Below are 17,108 nucleotides of genomic sequence, written 5' to 3'. Positions count from 1 at the left end.
TGCTGTCGTCATAATAAATGGACTGTCGCAGTTGCGATGACGTCGAGAACGTGTTCGCCATAATGACAGTAAACCAACAACAAAAAAGCCACATTATACAATTTAAGGTTTGGCTGTGAAATTCCCCGTGTACCGTTTACTTACGGCAGTCGGGTCTGGATCCGTATCGACATAATTAGGTCTTGAAAACTTCTGACAAAACTGAGGAACTGAACGGAACATTGAGGTGAAGTTAGCATGTTAGCTAGCTAAATACCCAGGTTTACCTGCGATGCCGCTAGCACATGGCTAATGCCAACATTGGTTGTAATAAACGGAGCGGTCTCCGATATTCCGAAAGTGTTTTACTTTATACGGGACGGGTATACACGTCAGAAGAATATGCAACTGTGGGTTTTAAAGTGAGCACGATTACATCGTCATGAGTAGTCCGACTCCAGTTAGCTTGTTTGTTTAGCCAAGGCGCAGCGACTCAAAGGACGCATGTTGTTTACATCATCTGAGTGCGAAAAAATGTATAACGTGGTGCTGCCTGCAATCAGACTGACTGCTTTCATGTACTTCCTTGCTGTTTGGTTGTTTTTGATCATTCCTGCAGTCTTGACAGTTGTAGTCCCTGGAGACTGCTGCACCTGCAAACAGAGAGTTTGTCTTTTGTCCTATATTTATCAAGTATGTTCCGGCTGATTGAGTTAAAGTTCTGCTTTTCTAGGTTCTTTGATTGTAAGCCACAACTTACTAGCTGTTACACATCAGTCGGATTTTAATAGTGAGGGTACAGGTTTTGAAATGAATGCCGACTTTCCTGTCATTCCTCATAGGAGTTATGGCGTCAGCATCTGCCAGTGTGGACTCCAAGGCAGAGCTGACTGCTCTACTGGAACAATGGGAGAGGGAACAGCAAGGCAGCACACAGGAGCTAGTTAACATCCTCACCAAGTAAGTAGTTAAGACTTATCATTTCATTCCATCTGCTTTCATTGGGCATAAATTATGTTCAAAATTTCAGAATCTCCGAGCTTGTTGAGAAGGAGACTGAAGAGTACCATAAAGCAGACCCAGACCCCTTTGATGACCGACATCCTGGTACGATCAAGAAAGCAGAAATACTTTTGGAGTTTGGTCATAGACAGTAATACTTACTCATGTTGGCTCTCATCCTTCTTTTCCACTAGGGAGAGCTGATCCAGAATGTTCATTAGGGCATTTACTCAAGATCCTGTTTAAGAATGATGACTTCATGAACACAGTAAGGATAGTTAGAATGGTGGGTGTATTTTAGAGGTGGGACGGTACAGAGACCTCACTTATTGGGTTCAGTACATGTTTTGTCTACAGAGAGACTTTCCTCCCCTCTCCCTTTAAAGTCTCTTATTTTGCTTGTCAGTAAAGACTGCATAATGTCATTTTACTGAATAGTGTAGCTAATTTATTATGTGATCAAATTTCACATATCTGGCCACATAAAAGATCTGCAATTGTTCAGCAATACATTCTTCTATTGTAAGGTTTATTCTCTTGCGCTAATCCTAAATATCATGAGAGGAGTGTTTAAAAGCATTCTCAAGTGATAAGTTACAACTGTTAGTGGGCAAATGTACTACTGGTGTGCATACACAGCGTCCGTGCAAAATGAGCGTACTGAACACAGAGTCCTGTCCCATCGCTAAAATATGTGATACAAGTAAAGTGAACTTGAAAGTGCTTGACATCATTTATTCTCCCCCATAGTTGGTGAATAGTTATGTGATGACCAGCAGAGAATTTGCCCTCAATGCAGAAGCTTGTCGTCTGCTTCAGAACATCATGCCTGGCCTGGAGACAGCGGTGGTTTTTCAGGAAAAGGTATTTGTCTTAAATATAACATTCAACACTCACAATAGCTGCTGCCAGTCATTAAAAGGCTCAAATCGGTCCAAGCACCTGAATACTATGGAAATAGTTTATTTGATGCGAGGTCATCACAAAGTGTGGATTGTGAACTTTGTCAGTCAATATCTCCACCAGCTGTTTTCCACAAAGACTTTGTTTGTAGAGTCAAGAGTCCAGCTTGCAAGCAAGCTCCACTTCCCTACTGTTTTCCTTTATATAGTATCAACTCACTAAATGATCAATAATCATTTATTACCTCTATTACGTAGCTAAGACATGATCTGAGATGTCGCACCGAGTGTGACTTAATAAACAATCAGGACTATCAGAGCTGAATACTGACTTGATTGTAACTTGCTGATTTGCTCGCTTTGTTTTTCAGGAGGGAATTGTTGAAAAATTGTTCAAGTGGGCTCAGGAAGCAGAGCAGCCGCTCAGAATCTATGCCACAGGCTTGTTGGCAGGTGCCATGGAGAACCAGGACATAGCAGCCAACTACCGAGAAGAGAACTCTGTTTTGGTCAGCCTCTCTGGTTTTCCCAGACACGATGTGTCTAAACTAAATGATCAGCAAATTCTTCTCTCATCCAGAACTTACTGTCAGTTTTAATTTTCTCCGTTAACAGGTGCCTTTGATGCTCCATCGCTTACGTGAGCTTCAAGATAAAGATGCGGAGACAAAAAGAGAAATCAAACGTCCCAGTCCCAGGAAAACTCCAAGTGTACCTTTGCTGCCTTTGGATGAGGAGACTGTCGATGGAGGCTTTGAGAAGCGCTTCTCGCTCGGCCAAAACGGGGCTGAAACGGAAGGACCGGAACCAGGAGAGGATGGCGAATTGAATCTTTCCGCCTTGGAGCCGGAGAACGAGCTTCCGTTTCATCCCAGCGCCCCTCGCAAGGCCAACAACTGCGCCACCTCGGGCGTTAAAACAATGATGAAGCCCATATCAGCCTCCGGGTCACCTCTGCATCTAGGCACCTCTGATGGGAGTAGTTACCTCAAAAGAAAAGCAGAGAAAGAAAGCGGCAGGTCCGCAAAGCACAAGTCCAATTTCTCCTTGCCAGAAGCAGAAAGGAATATAAGCGAGCTTTCCAACAGCAGCTGGTCTGAGATGAGCCCTTGGGTGATTGGCAACAGTTACCGTTTATACCCGCTGACGCCAGAGATCGAGCAGAGACTCATTTTGCAATATCTCACTCCTCTGGGAGAATATCAGGAGGTTGGTTTTGTTGTCATGTTTCTGGCAATAATGATTCCTTCATTAGTATTTTGATTTCATTATTTTCTCTCCCACCTTCAGCTGTTGGCCGTGTTTATGCAAATGGGTGCCCGTGAGCTGCTGTTGCATTATATTGATCTAAAGCAGACCAACGATGTGCAGCTCACATTTGAGGCGCTCAAGGTGAAGTCCTGGAGTTTTATTTCAACGTGAAGCGCACTCAAAACTCCATCGAAACATTCATTTTATTTGGCTTTTCTCTCGCAGTACTTGGCTTCTCTTCTGCTTCACAAGAAGTTTGCTGCAGAGTTTGTGGCGCACGGAGGAGTTCAGAAGTTGCTGGAAATCCCAAGGCCTTCTATGGCTGCCACTGGAGTGTCCCTGTGCCTCTACTACCTTGCCTATAACCAGGATGCCATGGAAAGGGTATATTTAAAAACCGACAACATGAAATAAAACTAAACCCTTTACATTAGCGATGAACATGCTTTGGGTATATAGTGTATGTTTGTCTATACCGTGGATATAAAAAGCTTCTGTTCAAATAATAGAATTTATAAATATGCTTTGAAGCCAGATATTTTGTCTGAAGCTGTCATCGGTGTGGCTACTATTTCCCTCTAGGTGTGTATGCTGCCCCCCTCGGTCCTGTCAGATGTGGTTGGCTACACACTGTGGCTGCTGGAATGCTCGCATGCATCGGGCTGTTGCCACGCCACCATGTTCTTCTCCATTTCCTTTGCTTTCCGCGCCGTGCTGGAGCTCTTCGACAAACAGGACGGCTTGCGACGTCTCGTCAATCTGGTAGGAGCAAGCGTGCGAGCTGCGCGTTAGCCGTGCAAACATAACAACAAATCCACATTACTGACCCTAATGCTGATTGCATACTTCCGTTGTCTTCCAGATTAGCACATTGGAAATCCTAAACCCTGATGACCAGGGGGCGTTGCTGAGTGACGACGACATTTTCTCCAGCAGGCAGACAGCAAAGCACACATGCATGGCGCTGCGCAGGTACTTTGAGGCTCATCTGGCCATCAAGGTGGAGCAGGTGAAGCAGTCCCTGCAGCGCACAGAAGGAGGCGCTCCAATTCATTCGCAGCCCTACTACAAGGTACTTGCTGATAGGGTGTTGTGGCCAGTGGAGACGTTCCACGGTGCTCATCAGTCCTCTGCTCTGTTCACAGGCGGTCAGTTACAGCCGCGAGCAGGTCGTGGAAATGATGGAATTCCTCATCGAGCACGGCCCTCTTCGTTTATATTGGGAACCAGCGGAGGTCTTCCACAAACTCTCTTGTGTCCAACTCCTCCTGCAACTCATTTCCATCGCATGTGACTGGAGGACCTACTATGGCAGGTGTGGAGGATGAAAGCTATTTTGTTTGCTACACAAAGTGAGTTGCGTTCTAAGCGTGACGTTTTTTTTTTTTTCTCCAGGAGCGACACTGTGCGTTATGCACTTGACACCCTGAGTATTCTCACTGTTGTACCAAAGACTCAAATGCTGCTGTCCGAGACTGTCGCTGTCGTCGATGAGAGCGGGTCTACTATTTCTAGCGCAGGTATGTTTGCAAAGTCAGCTCGTCATGTCATACCGTTCGTATGGTTACGGTTTTGTTTTTTTTCCTTGCAGGAATGAACATTGTCCTGGCAGTGGCAGAGGGAGAAGTGTTGAACGATGCCGAGATCCAGAAGTCTGCCCTGCAGGTTGTCCTTAACTGCGTGTGCGCTCCCGACAAACGCATGTCCAGCATCGGGAAGTTTATCGCGGGCACTCCGCGTCGTCGCCTTCCTCACATGACCAAAGCCAGCGAGAATGTGCTCACAAAGATGTGGAATGTAGTGCAGTCCAACAATGGCATTAAGGTAATTTCTTTTCCAAGCATCAATCATTTGATGCATTGCATTGAAGTTGAATGAACTGACAACTTAAACATATAACAGAATTACATGGTGTGTATTCAAAACAAGCACGCAATTAAAATGTTTCTTTTCCAAATTGCAGGCTTTGTGATTTCAAAATTGCATTCTACTACATTGCGATATCAATTCAATTTGATCACTCCAGCCCTACTTACTTTTTTACTACACAATTCCGTAGGTGCTGCTGTCCCTGCTGACGGTGAAGATGCCTATTACGGATGCGGATCAGATCCGAGCTCTAGCCTGCAAGGCCTTGGTCGGTCTGTCTCGCTCTACTTCTGTCAGGCAAATCATCAGCAAGCTGCCTCTGTTCAGCAGCGGGCACATCCAGCAGCTCATGAAGGAGCCCGTGCTCCAGGACAAACGCAGCGAGCACGTCAAGTTCTGCAAGTTCGCGGCGGAGCTCATGGAAAGAATATCCGGGAAACCGTTGCTGATCGGCACCGACGTATCCTTGGCGTGGCTGCAGAGAGCCAGCGTGGTGGCCCAGTCCAGAATCACCTTCCCGCAGAAAGAGCTGCTGCTGCTCATTAGGAACCACTTGGTAGCCAAAGGCCTTCACGACACAGCCGCTGCCCTCACCAAGGAGGCCGAGCTCCCGATGGCGTGCGTGTCTCATTCGCCTTTTGTCTCCGTCACTCCCCCGAACGCCCCCATCGCCAGCCTACCTCGCACCCCGCGGCTGACCAATGGCGTCGGCTCGAGACTCGCCAGCCACCCGTCTCATTCATCCACCCCGTCGGCCGGCCATTTACAGGCGCGCCCCTCCACATCGCAACCCGCCGCGGCCGCCTTGCCGTCGACGCCACACTGCGGCAACAGCTCCCCTCTGATCGGCCGCATCGTTTTCTCCCGCGAGCGGCACGCGTGGTGCGGCGCGAGCGGCTGCAAGAAACCTCGAGTGCTGAGGCAGAAGTCCGATCACGGCGCCTTCAGCCAGACGCCGGCGATGAAGAAGCAGTTTGACAGGCACATGCCCTCTCCCCCCGCTTTGGACGGCATCATCACAGAGTATCTACGGGAACAGCACGCGCGCTGTAAAAACCCAGTGGCCACCTGCCCGCCCTTTTCTCTCTTCACCCCTCATCAGTGCCCTGAGCCCAAACAGAGACGGCAGGCACCTCTCAACTTTACGTCGCGACACACGAGGAGGGTCATATATCCCAAATACGGAGGAGTGGATGGAGGATGCTTTGACAGACACCTCATCTTCAGCAGGTTGCCGTGCAAAGCCGCCTTGAAGTTTACTTTTTGTATTTATTGACATTATGCTTTGCTTTCGCCAGGTTCCGTCCAATTTCCGTTTTCCGGGAAGCTGATGAAGATCAGAGTGGCTTCACTTGTTGTGCCTTCTCAGCCCGTGAACGCTTCCTGATGCTTGGAACTTGCACGGGACAATTGAAACTCTACAATGTGTTCACGGGCCAGGAGGAGGCCAGCTACAGCTGTCACAGTTCAGCCATCACTCACCTCGAGCCCTCTCGGGTAAGAAGATGAGGCGAGCACGTTTCGATGTGATTTAAGCGTTGCTGTCCTAAGCGTCACATTTTTTGTTTTTAGGACGGCTCCTTAATTTTAACATCTGCCTCCTGGAATTACCCAACGTCTGCACTGTGGGGGATGAAGTCGGTGTTCATAATGAAGTAAGTTGTTTCCCTCAAAAGTTAATTGGATCAAATGCATCAAGGATATTAGAATTAATAAAAGCTAGCAAAATAACTAATTTATGCGATGAAATAAAAACAAGTGCTTTTAAAAAGAGAAAACCAATCGAAACTATAGCAAAAATTTTCTTAGTTTTCATCTTTGTCATTTCATATCATACGTTAACTTTCAGGGTTCATTTTAAATGTATTTATTTTGGTGTTGCTCTTTGTCCATACGGAAAAAGGAAGTTCAAACAGTCGTTTACGTAATTGTAGTTTACTTAATTTCACAATATTTTTTTGGTAATCTTGGACTCTAGAAACACTCTGTGTATTTTTAAAACATCATATTTAAATTAATAAAGAAAAAACTAAAAAGCATTTTGGAAAAAATGGAATAACTAACAACCCTGTTATAAAATCTAATTAAAAATAACTAAATTAAAAAAAACAAAAGTCAAAATTAAATAAAATAAAACTAATGTATATTTTGAGGCCTCCGTTTGCTTCTTTCTTGAGATTTTTAGCTCAAACAGTGTTTATAGTAGCACCTTCAACTGTCAGCAGAGACCGAAAATTGTAACTTCCTCAGTTTTTCTGCTTTCCCCACCGGCAAAACCACTAAATGAATTTATTTATTTATTTTTAAATCCCCTTTTTACCTTTGTATGAGAATGAATCCGATCAACCAAAAGATTACAGATTTTATGTTGAATCTTATTCAATTGAGACAATAAATATCATCTTGGTGCTATAGACGAAGCACATGGCCTAAATTCTCAGTTATATTGCAATAATATTACAGAAAACAACAAAGAATACTGACAGAAACATTTACCAAGTACCGATTTAATTAATTCTATTAAATTTACAGCTATATGATCTTAATCGCCTACATTGCAAACCAAACAGCCCCCCCCCCCTTTTGTTTTTTTAATCTCAGGCTTCACCTTGTTGGTATTTCATGCTATCAAAACAGGGCTCGTTCAAAAGGTGATGTACTTGTCGACAGCTCAAGGCCCGCGGGCTTAGCTTCACACAGCACACCGAATATCCGACTTCACTCATCCACGTAGTGTAACCTTGGCAACTCTGCTGATTGAACCTGAGCTCAGCGACAAGCTGTGACAAGCTTGGCATTCCCTTCTGACAAATGAAATGTTCCACCTCTGTTGTCTGCAGACATTCGTTTCTGGGTGACCATTATGTGGAGTTCAGCAAGCTGTCACAAGATCGTGTCATTGGGACTGAGGAGCATCTAGCGCATGTATGTGTGCTGCTGTTTAAATAGGATTAGATGGAATATCAGGGGAGATGCTGATAGAAAATGCGTCTCTTTTTTTTTTTTTAGATTTATGACACCCAGACATGCCAAGTGACCCTGACTCTAAACAACCCTGACCTGGCGAATAACTACAAGAGGAACTGTGCCACCTTCAACCCCACAGATGACCTGGTACTCAACGACGGCGTGCTGTGGGATGTGCGCTCGGCTCAGGCCATCCACAAGTTTGACAAGTTCAACATGAACATCAGTGGCGTGTTCCACCCCAATGGCCTCGAGGTCATCATTAACACGGAAATAGTATCCTTGGAAAGCGCTCAGATTTTTTTTTTTTATCTTATAGAGCAGTTGGATGAATACATTTATGTCATTACAGTTTGTTTCAAGTGAAAAAGAATGTCGTGCTCCTTAATGTGAGTTTTCCAGTGGGATCTGCGAACCTTCCACCTGCTTCACACAGTTCCTGCTCTGGACCAGTGCAACACGGTCTTCAACAACAATGGCACCGTTATTTATGGAGGTGAATAAAGTAGGAGAGTTGCTCTCTCTCTGCATGAGGATGCATTTTTGACAGGAACCCCTCGCATGTCTGCAGCAATATTACAGGCTGACGATGAGGACGACATGATGGAGATGCAGATGAAAAGTCCTTTTGGTTCATCCGTCCGGACTTTCAACGCCACAGACTACAAACCCATCGGTATGGAGTCACATTTCAATTTATATCACGTATGGCAGGTTACTGAGCGAGTCTGACATGTTTGTTGTGTTCCTCCCAAGCCACCATTGATGTCAAGAAGAATATCTTTGATCTGTGCACAGACTCGAAAGACTGCTACCTTGCTGTGATCGAAGTAAGCTGGCTAAAATTGCATTTTCGACATGCTGCTTGATACATACAAACAGTTGGTGTTTTTATTCAATAGAACCAAGACTCCATTAACACGGACACAGTCTGCCGGCTTTATGAAGTTGGCCGACAAAGACTGGCAGAGGAACAGGAGGAGGAAGAGGAGGATCAGGTGTTTATTACTATTATTTTCAGTGATACTATTAATTGATTGTTGTTGTTTTTTTGGGCAAATTACAAATATACCAGTTTGATGTTTTTTGTACCCTTTTTTGTAAAGCCCTAACATGCCACAAGATGGCGCTACAGCCCCGCTCATTAGAAAATACAGTACACACAACTTGTACTATGGCGGTAACTATACGAATATCGTACGTGATCGTGTGTGCCCCAGGAGGATGACGATCAGGAGGAAGACGACGACGATGATGACGACTCCGATGACGACGTCGATACGGATCGCCTTATCGCAGAGCTTGAGAACGAAAATGGCGGAGATGATGATGACGACGGGAATGATGAGTTCTCTCCCTCCGATGACGAAGTGGCTCGCCTCCTCGAGGAGGACTTGGATGCAGGGGACGACGACGACGATAATGATGACGACTCGGACAATGATGATGCGGAGCTGGATGTGGACAATGGTACATTTTATCATGAGGTTTCAAATGTTGGGTGATGCAAAAAAATTCAAACAACGATCTGGCTAAGTACTTTAATCGCCGAGAGGAATCTGCACTTGCTTACCGTCTCTGACAGCCACTTAAGTTCCCCCCCCCCCCCCCCCCCCCCCCATTTCTCTCACCAACAGACAGCTCCGACAACTCCGACCTTGAGGATGACATCATTCTGTCCTTGAATGAGTGAGCGCCAGTGAGCAGCCCTGACTAACCGGACAGCAAGTCAAGCCCTCTGCGCCGTAGACGCGAGCCATGGACGAAGAGGCGAGAACGAGAGCCGGATCAGCAGACGCAGCGGGAGAGTATGACGCCCAGAAATAACTCAGAACACCACGATTGTATGTGATTATAGTTTTATAGGCAGGCTTGATGTGGAGGGAACCAGCAGGTATGTGTGTGCATTTAGAACATTTTATATTTTATTCACAAACCTTTTAAAAAAATATTTCTGTTTAATAAAGACCTCACATATGCAGCAATTTGGTGACACGGAGATGGGCTACATTCTATGGGTGAAGTTGTGTTTCTAAGAGTGCAATGCATCCATAAGTGTAGAGTTGTAACCATCGAGTGGAATAGTCATCACAAATGTACTTTAGTTTTGGATTTAGGTTGCTAAATGAATGCAAAGATGAGAGCAGTTGCTATTCTATCGCATGGCCTCTTGCTTTTAAGACTGATCAGTTGAATTGATTGCCTGAAATGCCTGAAAGTAACAAAACTGCCAAAATGCTTCCTGTGCAATTCTTACGTGCACTCTCATACTTGGACAGCTGTGTTCCTTCCTGCGCCCAGTAAGGTTTTGGATAAAGACCGATGTGCTTTTGCTAAGAAATGATGAGAGAAGATTGAACTGGACAAAAAAGTATAAATATCTGGTGATGAAAATAACATCTATTTTTGATTTGAAGTTTATTTCTAGGCAGATTCAAGCATTGAGTGCCGGCTCAATTTTATAAAGCCACTTCGGTCAAAGACTTAATTGTTTTTTCTAAGTGATTATTTCTGTTCATTTTATCAGCTTTTTTTTCCCACAAGAAAGATTTTCTTGAGACGTTTAATGTACAGCTTGTATGTATCTAAAAGTATTTTTCTTATAAATAAAACTTAAGAATTACATTTTGCAACTGCTTAAATATTGTAAAAATTTCACACTGAGGGAATTTGAGGTTTCCATCACATGTACACACAGATTAACAAGAAAAAAAGTGCTTCTAGAAATATTTTTAGAAAATAAAGAGTGCAGATTAGAGGATCAATGTGCAAAATAATCTTTTATTGATTATAACCATGAAGTAATTACAATAAGAACTACACAAAACAAACTGCATTTAAATATATTTTAATCATTTACACCAGGGGAGTCACACTCCAGTCCTCGGGGGCCGCGTTCCAACATGTTTTCCCAAGATTCCCTCGTTAAGTGCACCTGTGTGAAAAGTTAGGCTCTTGCAGAACGTGAAAATGACCTGATCTTTTCACTCAGGTGTGTTTAACGAGGGTAACTTGAAAAACATATTGGAACGCAGCCCCCCGAGGACTGGAGTTTGACACCCCTGATTTACACAATACAAAACGTTTTACACGGGACTGATTTTCTTTTACATTCAGTGACATATTTCGTAGTTGAGACAGTTTTTTTTTAAGAGGTCTCACACCACAAACATTTGCTTGGACTGAAACATCACTTACAGCACACTGGAGTCGGAGGCACTTTAATGATTGCACATCCACATCTGACAACAACACACACACCACAAAGCAAAATTCCTGAGAAATCAAACGTGCCAGAGATACACACTGGGGCTTTGTGCACAACACACACGCACACACAAAGTAAACAACATTACAGAGAGCTGCCATGAAATACATTGAAGAGTGCCACACAGTTGTTACATGCCACAATCTACAGTTCAATGTCTAGTCAAAAAGTTCAAACTACTAAATGTCACAGTGGGTTTAAAAGGCATGTTTAAAAACACAAGTGACAAATGCTATTTAGGTCATTCAGGTGCAAAATCCACAAGCCTGTGGAAACATTTCTTCCACATCTTTGATATCTACTTAAGGTCCATGGAGCCACTGGGCAAAAGATGGCACTAGTAGTAGTGTACAAGTACACCTTAAAATGCTGATCAAGGAATAAACACACAAAAGGCTTCCCAGTTTGACAAACCATATAGTTGAACCACGACAAATCCAAACAATGCACACATGCGTGCTAGTCATAAAGTAAGTCTCGGGCGTCGAGCTATCCCTGCTTCACCAATCGCCGGTAATGCGGCATCACCTTGCTGTCGGGCAGGTAGAGGCCCAATTCCAAGGCAACTAGCACGGGGAACTCCAGAGGAACCAACTCCCGTCTGTTGATGCGGAAACGCTCCTCTAGTTTCTGTTGGAATAAAGCAAGGGATGTGATTGGGTGCTTCTCCATCCATCCACGAACCTGAACCGCTTTTCCTCACAAGGTAAATAAATTAGCGTTCAGGTACTGCTGGAGTGTACTCACGTCAATGAGCTGTTTGACTTCGTTCTTCCTCAGGTCACTGCTGATCTTTGCAGCCAGCAGCACGCATGCGGCTGCCACTAGTTTCCTGTTGGGCTTGTTGAGGCGCCCCTGCAGCACCAGCTTCTCAAAATAAACAAACGCCATCGCTGTGGTGACCGGCTGGAGGCCGCACTCCTCGCTCACGGCCCGCATCTCTCTCTTCAGGCTGACGCAAAGGAAAAGTTTTTTGTTTTTCAATGCAGCGTAGAGAATGGTGGAGAGGTTTGAAGCACACGTTTCTACCTTCTGATCTTGCTGAGGGTCAGCAGAATGTGAGGGAACTTCTCCTTGAAGATCTCGTTCATGTCCTTCTTCAGCTCTGACGGTTTGACGTACTCCATAACTGTCGTCTGCCGAGTGAAAAATAGCCCGATCGATCGATAGTGAAATAATGATGTGGTGGGAGCCTGAGAGCAAAACCAACTCCACAGTTTGTCAACAACCCTCACCACGTAGGATGCGAATATCAGAACCCTCTTGTGTCTCCCACAGGGCCACTGAGGGTCACTGAGCAGGTTGGGGTCGTACTCGGCCACCTCTTCCGTATCTGAGATGAAATGGGAAAAACCTGTAACATCTGCAGCTTGTTGAACGGCAAGAGCGAGCATCCACGAGAAGCACTTCCAAATAATGATTCCTACATACATGGAGCCTTCACAATTGCAGTGTTTTAATTATTTCTTGACTCCATGATGAGTTGTGATATTGTGGCCTTTTTGCTACAATTTTTCACACAATAGTATTTTTTCCGTTCAAATATTGGCATCGGCCTTCCGTTATATGCTCTTGCATTGGATATGATCATGTGCTCTGGTACATACTTGGTTCTTGTGCCACAGCGCTATTAAGGCGGGTAAGGGTAAAACTCCTTGGCCCGTTGCCTTGGGAACGTGCTGGCTGGGTCGGAGCTGCGCAGTTTTCTGGTGCACCGCCGCTCTTCTCTCTCACCAAGGCATTGGTTGGATAGAGAAACTGAGCATATGAAACAGTCTAAACAGGAAGAAGGGCAAAGTACATTGTTAAGGACTGTAAAGAGAAATCATAGATTCGTTTCTAAATAAGTTAAGTTCTTGCTTTATGCATTTAAGAAATAAAAAGTGTTGATTATAGCAGTAACAATCACTCGAATTGATCTGACTAAACTGCCACGTGTCTGGTCACGTGTGACGTTCCACTTACTTTATCACACGCGGTCATCTCCACACCCTCCAGCGAAGGAAGCAGGTCAGCCGCCGCCACGGAGGAGTGTCTTCTTGGCGCCTCCAGCTTAGCATCGCTGTTTACAGTGAATCACATGCGTGTCATATCGCGAGCTCGGCGTGTAGACGATGACCAAAAAAAAAAGGAGGCGGTGGCAACGGGATGAATGGATGGATGGATGGATACATGGCGGTGTGCTTTCACGTGTACCTGAGCTGAGCAATTTCACCATAGGGCAGCACTGAGAAAGCAGCATATAACGACCGCCTGGCACAAATCAGCATGATCCTGCGGGGCACAGCAAGTACAGGCACTACTGAATATTTGATTTGTACTGACTTGACTAGAATCAATTAGGAGTCATGTGCACGATACACTTTTCATCGTTAAGTATTGTGTCAATCAATTTCAAGCTCCGGGAGTCACATGGGCTCGGTGGAATCAGGGTTCACTTGAGTCATTTTAAATTGTAGCAGATTTATGCTGAATCTGAATCTATCCAATTTTGGAGAATTCTCATTGGGACAACCAATAGAACCCAAATTGGGCTCAACAAATCTAAATCCTCCCTAGTCTACACCATTTGAAATTCAGACCACACTTCAATGCTGCCTGATGGAAGACCCAAAAAAAAAAAAAAAAACCACAACAACCCATGGAACATTCTCAATTCTGGAAAAGCTTGCCCGACAACTTTCCCTCAACACGAGCGTGACAGGCCTGCCGAGTGCCATCAACATAGGCTGCCTTGCTCCATCAATCTCTTAGCACACGGCATCAGGAAAAAACACACACCATATGAAGATGAGGTGATATAGTGGCAATGGTAAAAATAATCAAAGCAAAACAATATGGCTGCCGAGTAATTTACGAAGCCATAAGTTGTGATGAGATATTTCAGGAAAGCCTCATAGCCGCCGGGGGTCAAGTTACTGTTGAAACGGGGTGCAACGTGCACTTGCTGAACTCCTTTAGGCTCTTGTAAAACATCTGAGGGTGCTTAGGCTCACTGAAGCAGCGCCCGTCTTCTTCCCTTGCAGCATTTACTCAGAGAAGCAGCATATGGGAAAAATGACGGTGGGTGACAAGACGGGAATGCCAAAAGGAAATTTTCAAACAGCTGTAGGCTGGACTGATGTTGAAATGTTGCCGCTCTGAATTGTATGTACAGTCCCTTCCAAAAGTATTTTGTTGTCATGGTGACAACACTTTTTGTTGAAGTATTTAGTAAGTTTAAACCTTGCGTTCGTCTATAATACATCTTATTTTATTATTGTAATAAAGTTGGATTGATTACTTGTTAGTTGGGGGAAAAATAATTGAAAAGGACATTAAAAAAACAATACTCGTATATTGATCACAATCACAACTTTTAGGGGGAAAAATACAATGAGATTATTTTCCCAAATCGTTGGCCCTACAACAAAAACAAAGGACCGTGCCGTTCCAATACTTTTGGAGGGTACTGCGAATGTTCGGGACTCACCTGCATCCCCTGGTGTCATACTGCCTCATGGTCTTGATGAAATGGACCTTCTTTGGCACCTTGGGTCCAGGAGAACCGGAGACATTCCTCAACCTGGGAGATCATCCGTATGGGTTGAAGATCAACACAAAGCAGTGGTGGGAATTAATGAAGTATGCGTACTTAAGCATTTACTTGACTGACAAACTTTTTCTTCTTGCATTTGAAAACGGATAAAAATGTGGGTTTATATTAATTGTATTTATTATTTTCAATTAGACTCTAAGTGCTGAGAGAAGACACCTGTGTTCCTCAAGTGGGCGTGTTTAATAAAAAGCCTTCCTGCATGCCGCGCAGGAGTTCTTACTCCTTAGCACAGGTAAGAACTTACTTGTCGCAGGTAATGGTGTGCAAACAGAATTGATCGTCCTCCTCGTCTTTCTTTATTTTATTTCACTGAGTTCGGTGCAATTGGGTTTCTCACAAGTACCTGATGCTGTATGTCTACTTTGCTAACATGTCTGTACTTTGTACTCTCAAACAGGATTTCAAGGAGTTCGTCGAGCTCGGGAAAGAGGAGAATTTCCTTATTCACCGTCATCAGCCACTGATAATTGCAATTAAATAACTTTAACCAGTCGTTTTTTCACAAAAGTATCTGTATTTGTACATGAACACTGAGTGTGAGTAGTTTGCCACCTCTGACAGAAGGGCTGCAGAAGCAGCTACGTTTCATTTATCCGTGACTTAGAAAAAAAAAGTGTCCGAAGAACTAAATGCCGTTTTCAGCACGCAACCAGGAAATGCTACAGGGCCGTGGCGAAGGAACCAACCTGGGTCGTGAATCCTTAGATTGACCGGTGGGCAGAGGGCTCACTGCGGGGGTTGAACGACCACGGGAGACGCTGGGCTGTTGACAAACGCTGGTCGAGGGGGACAGCGGGGTGTCCGGGCTCTCGGCTGTACCGCCACCCTCCAAGAACACCTCGTTGGCTCCGGCAGACTTGACCGAAGGACTGAAGATTCCAGGAAAACTGGACGAAGAGCTACCGGCGGACGGGGCGGGCTCCGCCACTTGAGACACCGGCCCTTGGCTGTCTGACTGCGGGATCCACGGGGGCTCCTCGGCGGCTTTTCGAGCAGCTTGATTATCATTGTTCAACCGACACTGAGGCCGTCCGTCCAGTGAGATATTACTGAGAAACAACACAGCGGCCTGTCTCCTTTTGGAATCTCTGGATCTCCTTCGTTGCTCTCGGTGCGTTTTGGCCGGTTTACTACTGCTGCTGCCGATTGACTGAAGACTACATAGAGCTGATGCCATTCTACTTCGAAACCTTACTAAGGGCTATTGGTAGCTAGTAGGGAAGGTGACGGAGGAGTGGGCGGTACCACAGATGTTGATGATTGGATCATGCGTATGTCATTTTTATTGTCGTTATTAATAGGTTGTGTAGCCTTGGAGCGGTTTTAGCCTAATGATGTTATTATCGAACCTGGCAGAGTCCGATTAATACGTGAATCACTCAAAGGAGTAGACGGTATTGATCTCAAGTGTGATCTGCTCTGGAAAGGCGGAGCAACCAGGACAATATTTCGAGCCGATTGGTTCATACGGCAATTTGTGCACGCCTACCAAAGTTTGTTTTGACCAATCACGACAACTGGTGATAATATCGGCACAGGAATCTTTAAAAGCTAAAAATGAGCAAAGCGCCTCTTGCTGTTTTTATTTAAAAAAGCAATCTGTGGATAATTCTGCGAGAACATAATTAATTGCAACGTCCATACATCCTACTGGTGTCGCTACATTTTTTTTCTTCCATATTTGGTTTGTTCGTTTCCCCGGCTTTCTTGATTGCGTCACAGCGCATATCCCGCCCCCAAGCGCAAGGTTGCCTCGTGATTGGTCCGAGTACCTCCACCAGAAATCAGGACAAATATTCAAATTTGTTCTGTTATCAGTTCACCCGCATAACAAATGACCCAAATAATCTGTTTATCTGCCATAACGTTCCAGGAATCCCCCCAAAAACTGTTTTCAAACGAGAAAAATATTTCAATTTTGATGCCCCTGAAACTAAGTACTCATCAGTGGGTACTCAAAAGTGAGTACTCATACTGTTCTAGCGTGAACAATTAAATATCATGTCAATAATTCAACAATTTCTGCATGTTGATTACTTTATTGTGGCTTCTGCTGGTGTGTCCAGTCATGCAAACAAAAAATGAAGTTTAAGTCAACTATCATCAACGACCCGGTAATGTACTATAATTTATTTAGTAGGATTTAGTGTAATGTAGTGTTTTCTTTTGCTGAGGTCAAAGTATAAATGCCAGTGAGTACTGTTAATATTTCATGTTAGTTTCTTAAACGTGTTATACCATCACCAGGTGATCTAAAAAGAAAATAGAATAC

General features: G+C 44.5%; 2 protein-coding genes and 1 long non-coding RNA gene across 5 annotated transcripts; 2 read left to right on the top strand and 1 right to left on the bottom strand.

The window, feature by feature from the left end:
- Window positions 1-24: 24 nt before the first annotated feature.
- LOC125989082 (DDB1- and CUL4-associated factor 1) lies at window positions 25-10,595 on the top strand. Of its 2 annotated transcripts, none has more exons than XM_049755071.1 (25): window positions 25-107; window positions 822-939; window positions 1,010-1,086; window positions 1,176-1,249; window positions 1,732-1,845; window positions 2,255-2,392; window positions 2,499-3,092; window positions 3,174-3,275; window positions 3,360-3,518; window positions 3,717-3,896; window positions 3,997-4,206; window positions 4,280-4,449; window positions 4,530-4,654; window positions 4,726-4,958; window positions 5,194-6,233; window positions 6,302-6,500; window positions 6,576-6,658; window positions 7,844-7,928; window positions 8,013-8,246; window positions 8,373-8,466; window positions 8,542-8,646; window positions 8,727-8,800; window positions 8,873-8,968; window positions 9,191-9,440; window positions 9,608-10,595. In XM_049755071.1, the coding sequence occupies exons 2-25, from the start codon at window positions 827-829 to the stop codon at window positions 9,661-9,663; spliced, it is 4,605 nt and encodes a 1,534-aa protein (XP_049611028.1). In that variant the 5' UTR covers window positions 25-107; window positions 822-826; the 3' UTR covers window positions 9,664-10,595. The 2 variants fall into 2 exon arrangements, with proteins under 2 accessions (XP_049611028.1, XP_049611027.1); XM_049755070.1 differs by having other exon boundaries at window positions 40-226.
- Window positions 10,596-11,642: 1,047 nt separating this feature from the next.
- On the bottom strand, window positions 11,643-16,215 carry cables2a (Cdk5 and Abl enzyme substrate 2a). 2 transcript variants are annotated; one of them, XM_049755082.2, is made up of 9 exons: window positions 15,523-16,213; window positions 14,711-14,803; window positions 13,435-13,512; window positions 13,204-13,300; window positions 12,846-13,014; window positions 12,474-12,571; window positions 12,268-12,374; window positions 11,986-12,190; window positions 11,643-11,868 (listed from the first exon to the last, which is right to left on the bottom strand). In XM_049755082.2, exons 1-9 carry the CDS (start codon window positions 16,011-16,013, stop codon window positions 11,728-11,730), a joined length of 1,479 nt encoding a protein of 492 aa, XP_049611039.1. In that variant the 5' UTR covers window positions 16,014-16,213; the 3' UTR covers window positions 11,643-11,727. The 2 variants fall into 2 exon arrangements, with proteins under 2 accessions (XP_049611039.1, XP_049611040.1); XM_049755083.2 differs by lacking the exon at window positions 13,435-13,512 and having other exon boundaries at window positions 15,523-16,215.
- On the top strand, window positions 14,712-16,972 carry LOC125989095 (uncharacterized). Its single transcript, XR_007488598.2, has 2 exons — window positions 14,712-14,862; window positions 14,969-16,972. It is a non-coding gene; the product is annotated as an uncharacterized lncRNA (long non-coding RNA).
- Window positions 16,973-17,108: the final 136 nt, after the last annotated feature.

Source organism: Syngnathus scovelli, chromosome 2 (assembly GCF_024217435.2).
Source record: "Syngnathus scovelli strain Florida chromosome 2, RoL_Ssco_1.2, whole genome shotgun sequence".
Lineage (NCBI taxonomy): Eukaryota > Metazoa > Chordata > Actinopteri > Syngnathiformes > Syngnathidae > Syngnathus > Syngnathus scovelli.
The sequence above is the reverse complement of the archived record's forward strand: the minus strand, read 5'-3'. Positions and strand labels throughout refer to the sequence as shown.